At 39.8% G+C, this 17,855-nt stretch overlaps 1 protein-coding gene across 7 annotated transcripts in view; it reads left to right on the top strand.

Annotated features, from left to right (window-relative positions):
- SCN5A (sodium voltage-gated channel alpha subunit 5) overlaps positions 1-17,855 on the top strand; it is a 215,789-nt gene that overhangs the window by 39,424 nt on the left and 158,510 nt on the right. For 5 of the 7 annotated variants that reach the window (XM_027686815.1, XM_027686814.1, XM_027686813.1 and 2 more), the window contains exons 2-6: positions 1,719-2,037; positions 3,758-3,876; positions 9,063-9,152; positions 12,714-12,842; positions 17,680-17,771. In XM_027686815.1, coding sequence (XP_027542616.1) covers positions 1,771-2,037; positions 3,758-3,876; positions 9,063-9,152; positions 12,714-12,842; positions 17,680-17,771 — 697 coding nt within the window. In that variant the 5' untranslated portion in view covers positions 1,719-1,770. Of the gene's footprint in view, positions 1-1,718; positions 2,038-3,757; positions 3,877-9,062; positions 9,153-12,713; positions 12,843-17,453; positions 17,546-17,679; positions 17,772-17,855 lie in introns of those variants that run through there. The other 2 variants (XM_027686812.1, XM_027686816.1) reach the window with 2 other exon arrangements.

Below are 17,855 nucleotides of genomic sequence, written 5' to 3'. Positions count from 1 at the left end.
GACTAATTCATTTTAGCCTCGCTTGCTCAAACCAGCAGCAATGCTGAGTATAATGTACAAGCTTCAGTAAATCATTCCTATATGATAGACTGTGATCAATGACAATTTAATGAATTCATTTTAAAATGAAGTCAGAATAGGAAAAACAGTAGTTATCTGAAAGAGTACTTTACTCAAGTAAATTGAGTCAATAAATATGCTATTTGTCATGCAGAGTCCAGTTAAAGTCTTGTTTGCTAACAAAAATGCTGTCATCACAGAGCCTAATAGACACAAGCTATCTGGAACTATCCATTGTAAATAGACAAATACCATCTGAAAGCAGAAAACAACAATTGTGGCTGAACAAAGAATTGGATCCTGCACACGTTGCCGAATGCAATAGGGTAGCCCACCGCAAAATCTACTATTTTGTTTGTCACCAACATGTATTCTGATTTAGTATGAATGGTCTGGTGGTGGCAAAAATCAAGGTCTGTTTTTCTTCTGTGAAATGAGTTTTAATTGTTGCCTAGTGAGAGCTTCTCTTACTGGAAAAACATGCCTCTAAAGTCACTATTAAATTGTAAAATATGGCTTCAGTGAGTTTGGATGGATTTGTGCATACTACTAGAACAGGGATAAGCTTCATCCTTTTCAAACAGTAGTTTTACATTCATTTTCACAGCTATACATGTTTAGTGCAGATACACGAAGCTTTTTTGTTCGGCTGTGGTTTTCACACTTGGCTTTATTCATGTGAGTTGAAGAGATGTGGCAATTCTCACTTGTTTTCATTCAGGGGGAGGCTGGAAGTTTTAACAGTGAAGTTCCATAAGGCAAAGATGGTCACACTTCACAGCTTTGAGTTAGAATCATAGAATCAAAGAATATCCTGCATTGGAAGGGACCCATGAGGATCATCGAGTCTAACTCCTAGATGTTCAAATTGGTATTGGATGGAAGGCGCCTGGTTTTCAGATGTGATGAACAGGCAGCAGTGCCTATTCAGCATCTTGGAGGCTTGGGATGTTCTCATGAAGGTCCCAGGGCTTTTTCAGGCACATTTGGGCTTCCAACATCCTTCAGATTGCAGGGCGTGGAGGAAAAGAAAATGCTCAAAAGTTTTGACAGATATCTTGAAGATGGCATTTCCTATCCCAAAGGAAAATGAAAATTACGTTGCAGAAGCCTAAGACAGAGATTATGAAGAATTTCTATTGGATTTAAGAATCTAAACTTGACCCTTCACTCTTTAAATTTGGAATAGAACAGCTGGGGCATTTTTAGATTTTGCGTCATGTGGCCGGAGATCGGCTGATTTAAATCTGCCCTGCAGTCATCTTAGGCACATTGTTCCCCCACTCCCAGAGCTGCATTTTCAAAAACGAGTTAGGAATTCAGATCTCTGTGGCTTTCGATGAAACTTAAACTTGTATGAATCCAAGTTACTCCTTAGTTTGGATTTAGGATCCTGAATGACTGAAAAATTGAAGAGTATTCCGCATTCTACCTACAAAGACTTTTCAGCTCTGACCAAGTGTGATTCCTTGTTGAAATTACAGTTTCAGTAATTTTTGTTTTCCTGGATGTTTTATTAACCACATAAAAACAGATGAAGAGTTTCCTGATAATCCATAACCTACAAGTTATTTGTTTGGGTTTGTTTTTTTTCATTCTGTTGGCTTTGTTCTTCTCGGTTTTCTCCTCCCACTAACTTTTTGGTAATTTTATTTCAGCTGTTTCCACTACTAGGAGTAAAGACCAGTAAAGACAAAGCAGGATGAAAAGATGGCTGACTTCTTGTTACCACCGGGTACTAACAGCTTCCACCGGTTCACGCCTGAGTCCTTGGCTGCCATCGAGAAACGGATCGCGGAGAAGCTTGCGAGGAATGCGAAGCAGGAATACAGAGAGCAGCTGGGCGAGGAAGAGAAGCCTCAGCCTCAGTTTGATTTGCAAGCTTGCAAGAAGCTGCCCGATATCTATGGGACTGTTTCTCCAGAGCTCATTGGGGAGCCCCTGGAGGACATCGACCCTTTCTACAATGACCGCAAGGTGAGCCCCAGCCAACCGTCCTCCTTGGCTGCTGCTAAAGCACAACCACCGTCTCTGTTTTGGGTGCTCTGGTTTTTATCTTTCTACAGCCGGTAAAAATGTTTCTTTTCCAGATTAAGAATCGGCGTTTTAGCATGAGCAGGGCTCCCAGAAAACATCTAAGCGAGAGGGCAAAGAGGGATAAAAAGTAAAATTAGAACTTGTGTGTTTTCAGATAACCCTGAGTATGAATATACAATATCTGAAAAGAGCAGAGCAGTAGCTGAGTTAAATTAAGCCAGAGGTTTTATCTGCCCTATCTTGCCTTCTGCATGAGCTGTGACTTTTCACAGGTCTGTTGTTTATCACTTAAGCCCCTTAATGTTAAGGGCTTCTGGGTGACTTGAGCCTTGTGCAAGCACTCTTCATAAGAGCAGGAGCAACTCCACAACCATTCCTGGAGAGCAGCATTTCTGTTCTGCTGAGGAATATTTCAATTCCATTTAAGATGACCAAAACAGAGCTGAAGGGAGGTGTGTGAGTAGCATGTGCAGTGCTGGCACTTTGCAGAAGGGTAAACTTCGTCCCAAAGTGAGCAAAGTGAGCATCACCTGATGAGGGATCACGTGTAGGCTGGACCAAAGCCACAACAGTGCAAACAGCTTCTGTCAAAAGGCTGTTGACAGCAGAGCTGGGTTGATTGCTTACTACAGTTTGTTCCCCTTTCCAAACATTTTGCAAAACGCCCGACAAAATAAAGTTTGGAAGCACAGTGCATTTTTAGGCAGCTTCCAGTTCTTTCAGGTACTTATGTTCCTGATTTTGGTCTGTGCTATTTCCTTTAAACAATGTTGGCCATAATGCTACTTCTATTAAAACAATGTAGTAGCAGGTGCTAGAGGTACAGAATAAAAGTTAAATGGATAAAGACAAATAGATTACTTACCTGGAAGGGCCAGAATTAATTTACCTTTTAATTTGCCTGCTATCCCCGGGCACAAGCAGCAGGATATAGATTTGCAATTTTAGTGTCATGAAGTTTTTAAACCCAAGGTGGGTGATTTGCTTAGATTTTATATATTGGGTGTCCTGATTCCGTCTCTGAGTGAATATTAGTTCCTCTATGCTTGTTGGGGCATCTTCAGAGCTCTGCAAATTGGGTCAGCATCCAATTCACCTTTGCTTTGAATTTAATATAACTTACAGTATTGTTTTTCTCTGCCCATAATTATCTGAGTACAATGAGAGTGCCTCAGCGCCAGGGTCAGATCCTGCTGTGGAGCTGTGCCTCGTGCACCTTCTTACTTGGTGAGACAAAATACATTGAGAGTAACACAGTGCTCAAAGTAGAGAAGGTGGAGGAACAACACAGCAAGGTCTCCAGCACCTGGGAAGAAGAGCATCACATAAGTTCCCCTACCACATTTTAATCTCCAGGTCATTTTTATTTTTAAAGGTGATACCACTCTCTTCCCAGACCCTGATTGAGATGTTGCACGGAACTCTGTAATAGTTGAAAGGACAAAAAATAGTTGGGATATTACAACAGGACGGACAACAGCTCTTTAGGGAAGGTCTTGGACAAAACATTAAACCAAGCGAAAAGAAATTTGGGGCTCTTGGGAGGGAAGGGGGAAAAAGTTATGGGATACTGACAGGAATTTCCCAATGGGGTGTGGGCTGGGAAAAGCTGAGTATAAATGCAAATACTGAATGTTCTCATTTTCATTTTGTTTTCCAGACATTTATAGTACTGAACAAAGGGAAGACAATCTTTCGATTTAGTGCCACTCCTGCCTTGTATATACTTAGTCCTTTCCATCCAATCAGAAGAGCAGCAATTAAAATTTTGGTACATTCATATCCTTTCTGTTGATTTCCCTCCTCATGTATTTTATATGGGTTTTAAACACAGATGGATGGAAGTCAGAAACCATTTTATTTCATTAAGTTGTTTTAAATCTTTTGGCTGAATTTGCTTGCACAAGCAGAAATGCACTTGGATTTTCAGTTTGTTTCATTTTACATTGTTATGTGAGCTATAAAAATGACTGTGTTATACTGTTGGCATCAGATAATGTGAACTGCACTGGAGAGTCTGGTGAGTTTACTCAGGATTAAAAGATGAGTTTACTCAGGATTAAAAGATGTTAAGGGACTGATCGTCTTCACAGAAGCAGTGGAAGAAAGTGGGTGTAGTACCTTAAAAAGGAAGGACACCAGGGGAAATCTACACTAAAGGAGATCTTTGCTACCAAGCACTTCAGCAAATTCTCCCAGAGGTGAAACTCTATGACGCCATATGCAGACACAATTTAATTTTGAACTGCCTCAGAACTGAAATTTTTTTCTCTCCTGAAACAGAATATTTAAAAAAATTGTTTTGTTGGTTCTTTTCAGGTTTTCTTATTAGATTGTATTATTCAGGCAGGAAAAAAAACACAGGCTGTCCTGCTGGACCTTCCAGCAGAAGGGAGGTGCCTGATTTCCCCTGACTCTTGTTCTGAAGTCATGGGAGATACACTACAGTAGTTGGTTTTGCTTGTTTTTTTCACAAAAACACAGAAACATTATATTGTGACATAGCCACATCTCTCTGGAAGGCCAAATTTACCCAAACATTCAGCTTTGTGTGAACATTACTAAAAACACACCCTTCTTTGTGACTTGGCTGCTTTCATTGTAGTGCACGTGGGAGACCTGGCAGTGATAATTCAGTGACTCCGCATGCTGCTGTGCTCATTCCGTGATGTTTTAGTGATGGAAATCCCTCATCTGCAGTGCTCCAGTCACCACAGAGAACTAACTAATAAAACAGGTAGCATCTTAGAATCACTGGTTAATTATCAAGTTCCAGGAAAAAAATAGGCAAAGAAACCAGATTCCCAGTGTTCGTCCATGCAGTGAGGGAAAAAATGTGATATTCTAGCAAAAGGAAAAACAGGTGAAGCTTCTCATTGCAATAATTCTATGTAAAAATGAATGTGTGATATCAGCCAAAATATTGTTGTGGTTACTAAGAATACACTGTAGAATTCTGCAGAGAGATTTGGTTGTGGATCAGATTATGTGTGTGAGCAGTGTAACATATGCTGCCACACACCTAGAGCTCAACAGAGTTTTTAGGTACAGTTACCTCAGCACAGCATTGCTGAAGTTAATCAAGGTCCAGGTATGGCTAAGAGAAGAATCTGAAAATTGAGCTTCTTAGGAAAAAGTGTGAATATTGCCTCCAGTTTTGGAGGCAATTTTTCTGTTTTGCCCTCACTTTCCTCTACACTGGCTGGTGAAGCCAAGAGGTCATAGGTATGTGTAGCACAGGAGCCACGTGCCCTTGGTATCAGTCAACCAAAAGATAAATGAGGAAGAAATCCTTATTGTTTTACTTCCAAGGATAAAGACCACAGAGGAGAGCATTTAAAATATTTGTCAGGAAAGAAATATGAGCAGATGAGGACTGTAAAAATTTGGGAGTGGCAGGTCTCAAGGCAAATATAAATTTAGCTCCCGAAATGTCCGAATTACCACCTTGTGTTGATAATGCCAGGAGATCCAGCAGCTCGAGCTCTGGCAGGCATGAGCAGGAGGCAACAACTCCATCCCAGTGAAACAGCAGCAAAGTTCCTGCATTAGGCACTGATTTGTTTTCTGTCAATAAAGACCTTTTGCATCAACCTCAAACACAAAGGCCAACGGGCTGAGCAAGCAGTCAATATCCCAGGCAAAAAGGAACCTGAATCGGCAAGTGCTCAAGCAGATAATATCCCAGACATGAATCTGGGAACCAGATCTATCGTCTTGCGTGACTGTAATCAAGCAATCTTTATTTTCCCCAGGGCAAAAGCCTAAAAGGAGCATTAGCAAATGGTGCCCTGTCACGTAAATATTTGAAGCAACTTCTTCAGTAGATGCCGTACTTCAATTTTCAGCCATTGAGTGTGCTGTGAAGGCCAACAGTAGAAAAGAATAGAGAGGACAGAGAAAAATCATCTCATAGAGAAGCCGTGGGGGTCACATCTCTTGGTTAAGTAGCTGTATGTGGAGTTTTTCCTCTGAGATGTCAGGCAGGATAGATTCTGTATGTTCACTGCTCATCCAGCCAAGCCTGATAAGTCTAGTCTTTCAAAAATACATCCTTCCAAGGGAAAAAAACATTCAGAGACTCCTAGGTATGTGAATTACTTCAACTATCAGCATATCCTTAAACCCCTTCTAGTTGTTTCTCCTCTTATTCAGAGTCTAGGAGGCCTCACAAAAGGACCATGGCCAGAAGGTGGCCCTGGTCCATTTCTGTCACAGAGGACATGGGGAGTATAGAGCTGCATCCTACTGATGAACTCTTTATGCCTTCTGCATTATTATCAGCTGTTATTAATATCTTTATTTACTATCTCCACCTATTGAGATTAAGCCACTGGTAACACTTCATCAATGCTTATGTTTAAAATACTCCTCTCAGTTCTTGCCTGCAAGAAAAGGACCATTGTGTGGTGTCCTTAGTTTCCCCAAGCAGTTTGCTGGCCTGTATAAAATCTGTAGCAATTGTTATTTCTTGTTTTTCAAAGTATTATAGCCAGTTGCTCTCAGTTCACTACTGATCCTGAATGGGGTTTTGGCCAAAACTACCTTCCTTAATGATAAAATTATAGATTCTGGTGCATTAGAAAAAGAAATTTAAAAAAAATATAGATTTTCGAATCTTAGTTCATGTTTTCTGCTTGCAGCTTTTCTCCCATCTGATTTTGCACACTTTCCATAAGGCAAAATGAGACCTTGTGAAGCACCAATTATATGTACTATTCATTGGCACTAACCTTTGCTTGCACATATTATATGTAATTTGGCAATGATCACCTAAAGAGCCTCTAGTATTCAGTCTGCTAATTAACAATTATCCATCATAATGAAGTCTAGAATAGAAGTGTGCCGTGGTTGACTCAATATCTTTGTGCTAGAAGATAAAATTCATAACTTTTAGAATCAGTTTGTGCAAAAAGCCTATTCTGTAACCTCAAATCGGAAATAATAGGTTTAATTTATTGCAGAAAGGATCCTGATGAGTAGCTTAGTATATTTGGTTTGTAGGCTTTCAAAAATTTGATTTAATAGCAGTTCTAAGATAGGGAACACACAATGCTCCTAATATTGCTTATCTCAATTTTATCTTCTTTGCTTTGTCCTTTCTGAGTAGATCATCATCATGCACTTTTTCTAATGCAAGCAATTGCATTGGATTTCAGGTAGGAATGTTAATTTTCATTCCGTAGGAATTCCTGTGGGGTTTTTTGTTGTTGTTGTTTTGGTTTGGTTTTTGTTTTTTAAACACAGACCTCTAACTTTGATGCATAACCAGCTGAAATGTTTCATTCTTCTCTGTTCTTTGTAGTTTTCAGCTTGGTCATGAAATCCAGATTGAATTCATAGTGCATTTGTTGTCCCAAAGCTGACCCTTTACATTTTCAACCTGAGTCCTCTGGTTTGTTCTCTTTGGTGCTTGAATAAGAAGGTGATGACACCTGCCTGTAAGTGAGCATCTGGGAAAGCTGTTAGATTTAGTTTATAACACAGGGGAACAGAGATATATAAATGAAACCAGTGATCCTGAATTCCTGTAGAGGAGTTTATTTTCTTGGAATGGAAGTATGCTATTTGTTTGGCAAGATCTGAAGATACCACTTAGGTTTACGGTGCTTGTTTTCATAGCATTTCATGGTAGCTGAAAAAGTAATCCAGTGTTTTCTAGGCTGGCTGCAACTTAAAACTAATTGTGTTAACCAGAATGACACAACTCATAGAAACATATCTCAAGCTGACGTGAGAAAATGTGACTGGATATCAGATATCCTTCCTAGTCCTTCAGCAGGAGGTGTTGGCCCAGAAGTGGAAAATGTTTGTGAGATGAGCAATCCCTGTGAGTTCAATTACTGCTTTCTGGGATGGCCCTGGGGAATGCACAGGTTGGTTACTACCAATTTAACCTTGTAGTTGCTTATGTGGCCCATTGGAAAACGTTCCACTCTTTATTCAGCAGAGATTTTCATTCTGCGAAAGGATAAATTTCATGCAAACGTTTCAGGATGTAGGTTTGAAATTATGTTCTTCAATCACTATTCTCAAACAAAAAATAACACCAATGGAATCAGTAAAGGGGTGAAAAAAGCACTTTTTTTTTTTTTCCAAAGAAAGCAAAAGAAATTTACTTGCCTTCTTTCCCAGTAGCATGGGACCAGTTATTTATGGAGGTGAATCCCATCATATTTTAAAATTTATTTTTTTTTTACACAAAGTGGCATGTGCTTTTAGGAGAGCCATTCAGTGAACTATGTTTCCCATTTCAGGAATTTGATTTAGGGTGCATCTTTTCATATTTATGGCCTCAGCAGCCAACTGCATGGACTATACACGTGGGAGATTCATTTTAGGCTCCAATTAGGGAATCTGGTGCCTCAGCTGAGGCAGGGAGCTCTGCAGACCAAGGCTTTATGTTTGCCAAGCAGGTTTGCAGACCTAACCTTAAAATCAGTGCTCTGAAACTCCTACTAGCTTTTGCTAAAGCTTTATATTGAAAGTGAGACCTCAAGCCCAATAAAGAGATTAGAAAGACCAGATTTGTAACTTGCCCTACTGCCTGAGAAACATTTCAGGATGCAAAATAAAATGGGAATTTGCAGACACAGGTTTTTCTGTAGATACTTAAATCAGACTAATCCCTCTTTTCATACAAAGTTGTGCACCTATGCACACTATCATCTGACCAACACAGCTGTAAATTTGGGGTATTGTGTTTTAAAAAGACTGCAGAGTCAGTACATTTGTTTACTGTATAAAGTATGTATAAAAGATGCGGGCAAAGAAAAAAAACAGGGAAAGTTCCATCATTTTTTCTGTTTATATAACTATTTGTCTACTTATGCACTTGCAAAAAATGTTTATTGTTCTTTAAGTGACTTGCAAATTATGATTGGGATGTCACATCTTGTGTGAAGGGACAAAAATTTATGAAGTCTTGTATCCTATGCGTTGTTTTCCTTAATTCGCCTCTTTACATTGTTCAGTATGTTTATTATGTGCACTATTTTAACTAATTGTGTGTTCATGGCACAATCAGAGACTCCGTCATGGAATAAATATGTTGAGTAAGTATCCTTGCTGGTTTACAGCTGCCCTGTCCTCATCTCATCCTTCTTTTTCTATTCATTGTATTCTTATTTTCGTCTTGTTTGCTGCTGTCTAATTTCTTTCCAGTAATACTGATCATGGTATCTGCCCTCACAAAATGTTTTTCCAGGTAGTTTTTGTTTTGGTTTGGTTTTTTTTGCCTGTGAAAACTCCCTTAGTAAGTAAACTGAAAATTTTTAGTCCATGAATCTCATACTTCTTGCTCAATGCACCTTCAATGCTACATCTGAATAAAATCACATATGAGGACAACCCCGTTTGAACCTGGCCAGACTTCTACAGTTCTCATGCAAGAGATTTGATAGTTGGACACATCAGGATAGGCTGATGGAGTTTAAGTTGAATTATTTCAGAAAATACTTCCTGAACATATTAGGTCTGTCCTTAAACTGAAACTTACTGGAAGCAAAAGTTTCTTCTGGACTGAGCATGTCGTGAGAAGTGTTCCCCTGTAATCATTATCAGGAATATTTTATGAACATAAAAGTGTCTGGGAACACTTTTAGGTGAATTCCTGTCTTTTTAGCTTGTCAAGCCTTCAGGAAATATAGCAAAGACATCACTTGAAGGTGTCTATTTGTTTGGTGGTTTTGTGGTTGGTTTTTTTTTTTTAATTAATGTTAAGGGAAGCAAGGGGGCTTCAGAAAGCCCATTTCATTTCTTTAAGTTGCTTTAAAATATTCCTTTTAGAAACAGATACCAGATGCACAAGCTAATCAACCTACAGTGCATTAAACAATTATTTTGGCTCATTGAACCAATCAGAACACACTTTTTATTTTTGACTGACATATGATAAACACAGCCATCTGCTGCTTTGTAGCCTGGTGGTTGGTCTACTCGAGGCTGCAAGAAAAGACAGTGAAACGCCCTTATTTAGGTTTCTTAAAATCATGCAGGACACATCTTCTAGGCCATAAATTGCTAATTATAGGCAGCACTGAACCAAATATTTCATCCGATCACAATAACATCCTAATCCCAGGATGTTTCATGTATTTCTGTAGAGTGTGGTACCCTCAAGTCTGTCTGTGACTGTCCTTTCCCTCGATGTTGTCCTTTTCCTATGGAAAACTGTCATACAGTACCATAGCCATTCCACTGAATCATGGACACCTCATCCATGTGAGTCAAAATTTGGTCTGTCGGTCTACAGCTGGAAATTCAAACATTCTGGAGGGAAATATCAAAATGCTTGTTGTGTCTCCTGCGAGCAGGAAAATGTGGATGATGTTATCAGTGCATCAAGCAGAGCGTGCAAGAAATGTGGAGCAGAAATGCAAATGGACTCATGTAGCATGGAGTAAATCCTTCCATGTTTCCTCTTCTCCTGTGTCCCCTCACAACTCTCAGCTTTTCCTCCTCAGGTGCATAGAATGAATCAAAGTCAAGTACTTTTGAGGAGCAAAATAACCCAATGAACTGTAATTCAAATTGATTAATATTGGATTTGGAAAAGATACATTTAATCCATTTTGTTCTGCTGTTTCAGAGACTCACGGGGGATAGAAGAATAACCTTGTGAAAATATTTGTCCTAGATCTTCCTTTAAAACATTTTCCTTACCATTTTGAAAATAGAAATCAATTCAACTTCCCTCCACTAAAAAAAAAATTTTAAAAACCCCTGACTTCTGTTGTTAAAGAAGCTGTTCAGTTGCTGGAGGACTTTGCCCGATCCATTTAGAATTAGATGATGATTATACAATCAATTAAACCCATCTGACATGCTGAATAAATACAAGTGCTTTATCACTTTAATGAGCTTATGTACAGTTAAGTATTTTTTTTAGTTCTTTGCATGTGTTTTCTGCCTGTATTACTGAACACACACGCTTAAAGAGACTGTCACATGAGTGACCTATATTCGAAATACCGGAGCAAAATTAAATAGGAGCCGTGAAAAGTTGGAGACAAGATAATGCTTAAGTGCATGGTCAAAGAGATGGGAGAGACATGTAATGCCCGCTGTTGCACAGAAACTGTCCTGCTAATCACCATTTTCAGATGAAGCACACTGAGGTTTTATATCATATCTAACTAGCTCTACTGTGCGACACGATGACAGGGAGAGCATGAGATTTGCCACTGTCTGTGTGTGTCCCCAGTTGCAGATGAGTGGAATACAGCTGAAACACCTCCATTTTATGCATAAGGAAGTTTTTCCTTATATCGCACCTTTAATTGCTTACACCTTTTTTTTTTTAACCAAATAGGAATCTCAATTGCTATAATTCTTTTGTGTGTGATGGCACCATTGTAGCTACTGATGTTTAGCCAGTGTTTCCAGTGAAAGCCCCTAACATCACGGCTCATAATAGTCATGTTTTAGTAGATTTTAGGTGTTTGAGGTTTTTTAATAGGCTTTGGTATCATCTGCATCTTTGTTTGGAGAAAAGGGATAGGGAATGTCAGTGGTGGATACTAAACATTTATTTCTTTTATTAAGATATGGCCTAGAATACCTAGTCCCACTGGGCTAGGGTAGAAACATTAAAAAAGAGCTGTTGCATGCCCTGAACACTGTCTCTGATGGTAGGTAGAGCCCTGGGTGAATAGAAATCTGAATGCTATAAATCACATGCATTACTGTCCTCCACAGAGATTTTGCTAAATTTTATTACAAGTGTCAACTTTATTACAAAAGGTAAGATCTATGTTCTAGCCCAGAACATCACTGTCAAGAGGCCGTTGGCAATAACTTACTAGGGGGGAAAAAACAACCTCGTGTCTCCTTTGCTGTCAAGCAGGTCAGAATTACTATGTATAGTTTTTGGGTGGGAGTTTTTTTACTCTTTTTCAGTGAGGGTGTTTTGTTGTTTAATTCTCCAGGCTGGAGTGGTTTGCCATGGATAGTGAAACACAAAGGAATTTGCAGAACAAATACTCTTTTCAGCTAATAAAACCAAGTGGTGACATTTTTTTAACCTGCTGTACTTCAAAATGTCCTGGGTAGGATGAGCTGAGAGGTGTGAAGGGAACAACCACCCTCCTTCAAATTAGAGAAACAACAAGGATTGTGGCATAATGTTGCCAAGAGAGGTTGTGGACTCCCCATCCCTGGAAGTGTTCAGGACCAGCAACCTGGTCTAGTAGAAGGTGTCCCTACCCATGGCAAGGAGGTTGGAGCTAGATGATCTTTAAGGTCCCTTCCAACCCAAAGCATTCCATGACTCCCTAGTCCACTCCTCTTTCACTGGTGATTGCAGGCAGAGCTTCAAAAGTCTTGCTTCTTAGTGTTCATGCTTGACTTAACGAGTGAGGAATCATCAAGGTACACCCTGTGGTGAAAACTACCTTCACCCTGTGGCTGTCAAGAGCACCTTCCCATTTCTTACATGTTCCTCGTTCCACACACGAGGCTGCTCATGCACAGCCCAGCGCTGCAGCCGTGACTCACCCGAGCAACCCCAGAGAGTCGGGCAGGAGTGTCTCACATGAGCTGAGTGTGTCTCTGCCATTCCTGTCTGCTGCTTGCTAATGCTCTTGCTCATCTTGGCCGCTTTTTTTCCCCCCCAGGTACACTTTCACTGGCATTTACACTTTTGAGTCGTTGATAAAAATATTGGCGAGAGGATTTTGCATGACAGAATTCACCTTCCTTCGAGATCCATGGAATTGGCTGGATTTCAGTGTTATTGTTATGGCGTAAGTAGCACTCCTTTTTATTTTTCAAGATAGTCATATGCAATAGAACTCTTTTAAAAAATTTCTGGCTGTTATTTTTTTTTTCGCCCTCATATTTTACTGAAAATGAGAAGGGGCTGAAGTGTATTATGATGGAGGTATTTTTTCCTGAGTGACTTAAGAGGAAGAAGTCAGAGGAATCCTCAGTTCTGTTCTTTCAATTCACTAGACTATTTTGGAGAAATTATTTATTCTCTCTGTGCTCCACAGAAAGAGCTGTTTGTAAAATTTCCATAATAATACATATCTAAGGTAGTTTTGAGAAGCTCCAGACCCCTGAATAGAAAGTATTATGTGTGACTGAACACTCATGTATTTAAATCCCTATTTATAATCTGTCTATCCATAAAATCACCGAAGCTGTTTTCACATTCTTCTCTTCACAAACCCTCTTCACCCAGAAAGTAATTACTATCGTACTACAATAGAAAATTAATTTATAGGCCTCTAAAACTTGTTATATATCTTGGGAATAGAAATTTGGCCCCCACCATGATATTCCCCTTCAGCTGTATACTTCTACCTAGATTATTAGAGTTCATTCAGGACATGTGGGATTCTGGTGCTTTGAAGGAGGTGATGGATTTGTGGCATCCAGACAGCTAAAAATACACAGGGGTAGGGGAGCAGTCAGCCAAAGCTCACAGGGGACACAGGGTCATCCCAAGCTCTGGCCAAAGGCAAATGTCTGACACTGTCACTACTTCCAGCTAATCTAGAAATCCAGATTTTCTTCATAGTCACAGAAGAGAGAAAAGCACGCAAAGAATGCATGTAATCTTTAAGTGAAAGCTAGTAGAGATGCCTGAAAAGCTCCATTTCTTAATCATGGAAGGATTTCATCAGGTCTCCCTGGTTTTTTTTCTGCTTAATGATACCTGTATTCAGTTCTGGGTTTAGGTTAGTTCTTGCTGCCATCTTTGAAGCTCATAATTCACAGCACTAAGTGAGATGCAAGTGTGTTAGCACTGACATTTGAGCTGAACTCCTGGGATTGTGATATTTGAATGGAACCAAAATTGGGAAATAATATTCAACCAAACTTAGCTCGCATGCCAGTAAGGGCCACTGAAGTTGAAAGCACAACTCTGTTAAGGAGCAGGGATCAACGACCAGTTTTCAGAATCCAGACTCTCTGTGGACTCTCTGGACGATTCTCTTGGTTTAGTTTTAGGCAGTTGTGCAAGGAACAGTTTGTTGGACTCCATGGTCCTTGTGGGTCTCTTCCAACTTGAGATATTCTATGATTCTGTGGTCCTTGGCAGCATTTAGCAGAGCAGCGTGAAGGTGTGTAAAACCTGTGTGAACTTCCTTGGGAACACTCCCATTTATTTCAGTAGGCTTTGGATCAAGGCCAGCCCTAGGCCAGGTCCTGGTATCTGTTACTGCATTCCTATGGATTTGGCTGAACTGACATCTGGCCGTTATGATAAGCTTTTAAAAAAACATTCAACGCAGATGGGGAGAATCTTTTGGAGGTCAGCACACATTAGGTATTTCTCTCAGCTAAACTTTTCCTCAAGCATTGCTAAGTGCAATTCTCCTGCAACATTTAGAGGCGGGACAGAACAAAACAAAACAAAAAACAAAACAGAGTCACCAGCCTGCTCCTCAGTCTCCTGTCCGTCAGGCAGTCGGTAAAAGCAGCAAACTCATCTGTTTGGGAGTTAGGACATGAGTTTATTTGTAGGTCTCATGGAGAATTTCTGTGCAAGGGTTCCCTCTTTTTCTAGGGAGGTTTTTGACAGTAAGGTGGAAAGCAACAGAGAAAAGGCCAAGAGGAGCCACAGCTTGCAGCCTTGACCATGAACCTGCTTCACTTCATTTTCTCTAATCAGGCAGAAGTTGGGGCATCACCCCTGACTTTGGGAGCTCCTCTGGGAGCATCTCATATGCTGTCACTGAAATTCAAGTCTTAACAGTCAGTGTGGGGCACGGTCTGGTTATCCCTTAAATTCAGTCCACATAATCTCTGGGTGTTTGGAATTTACTGAGCAGGAAAGATGTGAAGGTTTGCACAGACTTTGAAGTGGACAGTTACCCACAGGTGAATTATTCACTCCCTGTTGGTAGGAACCAGGATTTGGTGTCCAGAGTTGTGGGTTTACCTCTATATTTTCTTTTCTAACTCTAAACTTGAATGGCCTCTCAGTGCTCCACCCCAGGGATTCATGAAAACTTCCTTAAGGGCTTCTCTAATGAGAAGCTTGAGAGTGTGTGTTTTCTTTCTTAGCTACATTTTAATTTTCTTTCCAAATGCTATTTCATCTCTTAGTTAGAAGATCCCTAAAACAGGGGGACCTGCAACTGCAAAATATCAAGCTTCTTAACATCAAACTGTACCACTGGCTGTGCTCTTCAGAACCAGCATCCATTCCTATTGTTTCTTACTTTAAGGCATACTATACAACACTTTCAGAATGGAAAAAAAAATTGGAATTCTGGAATAGAAAATAAATAGAGAAGTGCTTCCTTGAGCCTACGGGCAGCAGTGAGAGAGTTAAAAGTGGCTGCAATATGATCTTCATATGTACAATGAAACCTCCTTCCCAAATATGCAAGCAGAAGATAGCACAGAGCTTTGGATAATGGAATCTATTCTGATATGATTTAGCCCTCATATAAATCCAATTTGCAAGTAATTTAAAGTAAGATTGATCACACAGGTAACTCTGGTGTTGTCTTTGCTTGTAGCTAGTGTGCTGCCAGAGGTATTTCTGTATCTGGAAGCAAAGAAGGCTTGAGGATTCAAAATGGAGGAGGCTGATAAGGGGCCATGAGATTCAGATGGGCGGAGGGGTTTTGAGCCAGCAGAAAATCTGATTATGTCACTGATGGGTGTTACAGTGGAAAGACAATAATTTGTTTTAGAGTTATTGCAAAATAACTTCTGACCTTCTCTTTTGGACAGAAACAGCACAGATTGGGCCACAGAGAGTAGTTTTAAATAGCACACTAGAGAGAAGAAGTACCACAGGTCTCCAGGGTTTTTCTCCCATCCTGTGCCAGCAGACACAGCCATGGCTTGTGACCCTCTCTGGAGCCATGGATGGGTTCAGGGAAAATTATGAAACTGCCCCTGTTTAGATCCCTCTTTCACAGACCAGCAAGTACTTCCCAGGACAGGTGAGGGAGATGCAGCTGTAACTCTGGGTTGGAAAGTGCCCTGTCAAAAGCTTAAAGACAATAAGCAATTCCCTGCCTAACAGGAAAATCCAGGGTGGGAAATCCAGTTGCTTCCCACTCTGTAATACAGAGGAACTGATCTGCTGCAGTTTGATAGAAGAAATGGCCAAAATAAATCTTAGTTAACTACTACAAACAAGCAGCAGTATTATTTGCTTCACATGCTTGCTCACATATTTATAATGTGGTTTCACAAATCTCTGGCCAGCAAACCCATATTCTTGTCATATTGCTTCTCCCCAAATTATATTTTTCCACCACCTTTCATGCTGCAGAAGAGTTTGGGAGAGAAGCACTGGGTAAAGCTGGGGAGGAAACAGGTAAATCTTTGCCCAGACTCCCCTATGAGATTATGAAGAAAAGCAATACTGCTCTTCCAGGCTATAATCTGGATTAGTAGATATGGAGAGGATGCTTTGTCTTCCCCAGGGGCCTTTGGACAAAGCCCACTTAAGCAGGTTTTGTAAAATAACCAGGTGAGGTTTTATCTTAACAAACAAATGCCTCAAAGTAGTAGAATATTTGAATGAAATTTAATGGAATTTTAATAGTGAAATTCAAGGGTCCAAGAGCTCTTTTATTCAGAAGGTACAGTGGTGACTATGCTTTTACTGTATACTGACTTGGAGGAAATAATTTTGTGCAACACTGATAAGACAGAACTCATTCCAGGACTGACCCTCCTGGGAGCATTTAGCTCAGATGTGGCATGTGTCTCCAGGATGACCAAAACAGGCATGGCAGGGAAGAGCTGGGGTTGGTATTTTAATCATAAAGAGTTTTTACTGAGATGGCAGTTATGTTCATTTAAAATCCATCTTCCTGCAGCCAAGGGATATGAATTTGATGTACAAAACAAAATACAATTCTAAGCATCTCTTGAAACCAACATCTGCTTTACAACAGTATACAGCATCTTAAAATAACCCAGTAGAAATGTTTGCACTATTTTCCCATGTTGTCCTATATGTAGTTTTCAGAAGCTATTATGTGAAAATTACTTGGTTATTTGAAGCTTTTATTTTATTTTTTTTTAAGAGCAGCAAAATAACTCTTAATATTTCCTATAATGTAAAGAATTTTTCTTTTGTTAAACTACATGATGGTAAAATCTTTAAAGTATTTATTGCTGAACAGCACAATAACAAAGTTCACCCACTAGTTTTAAAGAATTGATGCCTATTAGATAAGTTTAATAGTTCAAGTAGCATTTGAAATAATGTGTACTAAGAAAAACCCAGGACAAATGGCATCAAAGAATAGCCTGAAAAGTGGATGCACCTCTCAATTGGCTGCATTCGCTCCCTGTGTATGAATGCTTTCTTCATTCAGGCAAGTCTCATTCTCTATTGTATAATTCCAAATAACTGTGACTTAATTCTACAGGTATGTAGGAGAATTTGTGAATGTAGGCAGTGTTTCACCTCTTCGGACTTTCAGGGTATTGAGAGCTTTAAAAACTATTTCAGTAATCCCAGGTAAGAAGCCCCGATCCTTACGTTTTGGCTCTCAGCTACAAGTGATTCTTTCTCTGTCTCTCTTTGTCCCTTTGATTGTTGTTTTTTTGGCTGGTGTTTTGTCATTGTCTGTGTGTGACTTTCCCTTGTTACAGATACATAACTGAATTTGTGGACCTGGGCAATGTCTCAGCCTTACGAACGTTCAGAGTACTGCGGGCGCTGAAAACAATCTCAGTCATTTCAGGTGAAAATCAGGTTAAACACTCCGGCTGCAGTTAAAGCCTACATGCCATTTCCAGTAGCAAACACCATAATTACAAATGACTAA

The sequence above is a fragment of the Neopelma chrysocephalum genome, unplaced genomic scaffold (genome assembly GCF_003984885.1).
Source record: "Neopelma chrysocephalum unplaced genomic scaffold, ASM398488v2 Primary Assembly neopelma1_72, whole genome shotgun sequence".
Lineage (NCBI taxonomy): Eukaryota > Metazoa > Chordata > Aves > Passeriformes > Pipridae > Neopelma > Neopelma chrysocephalum.
This window is presented reverse-complemented; position numbering and strand designations above follow the sequence as displayed.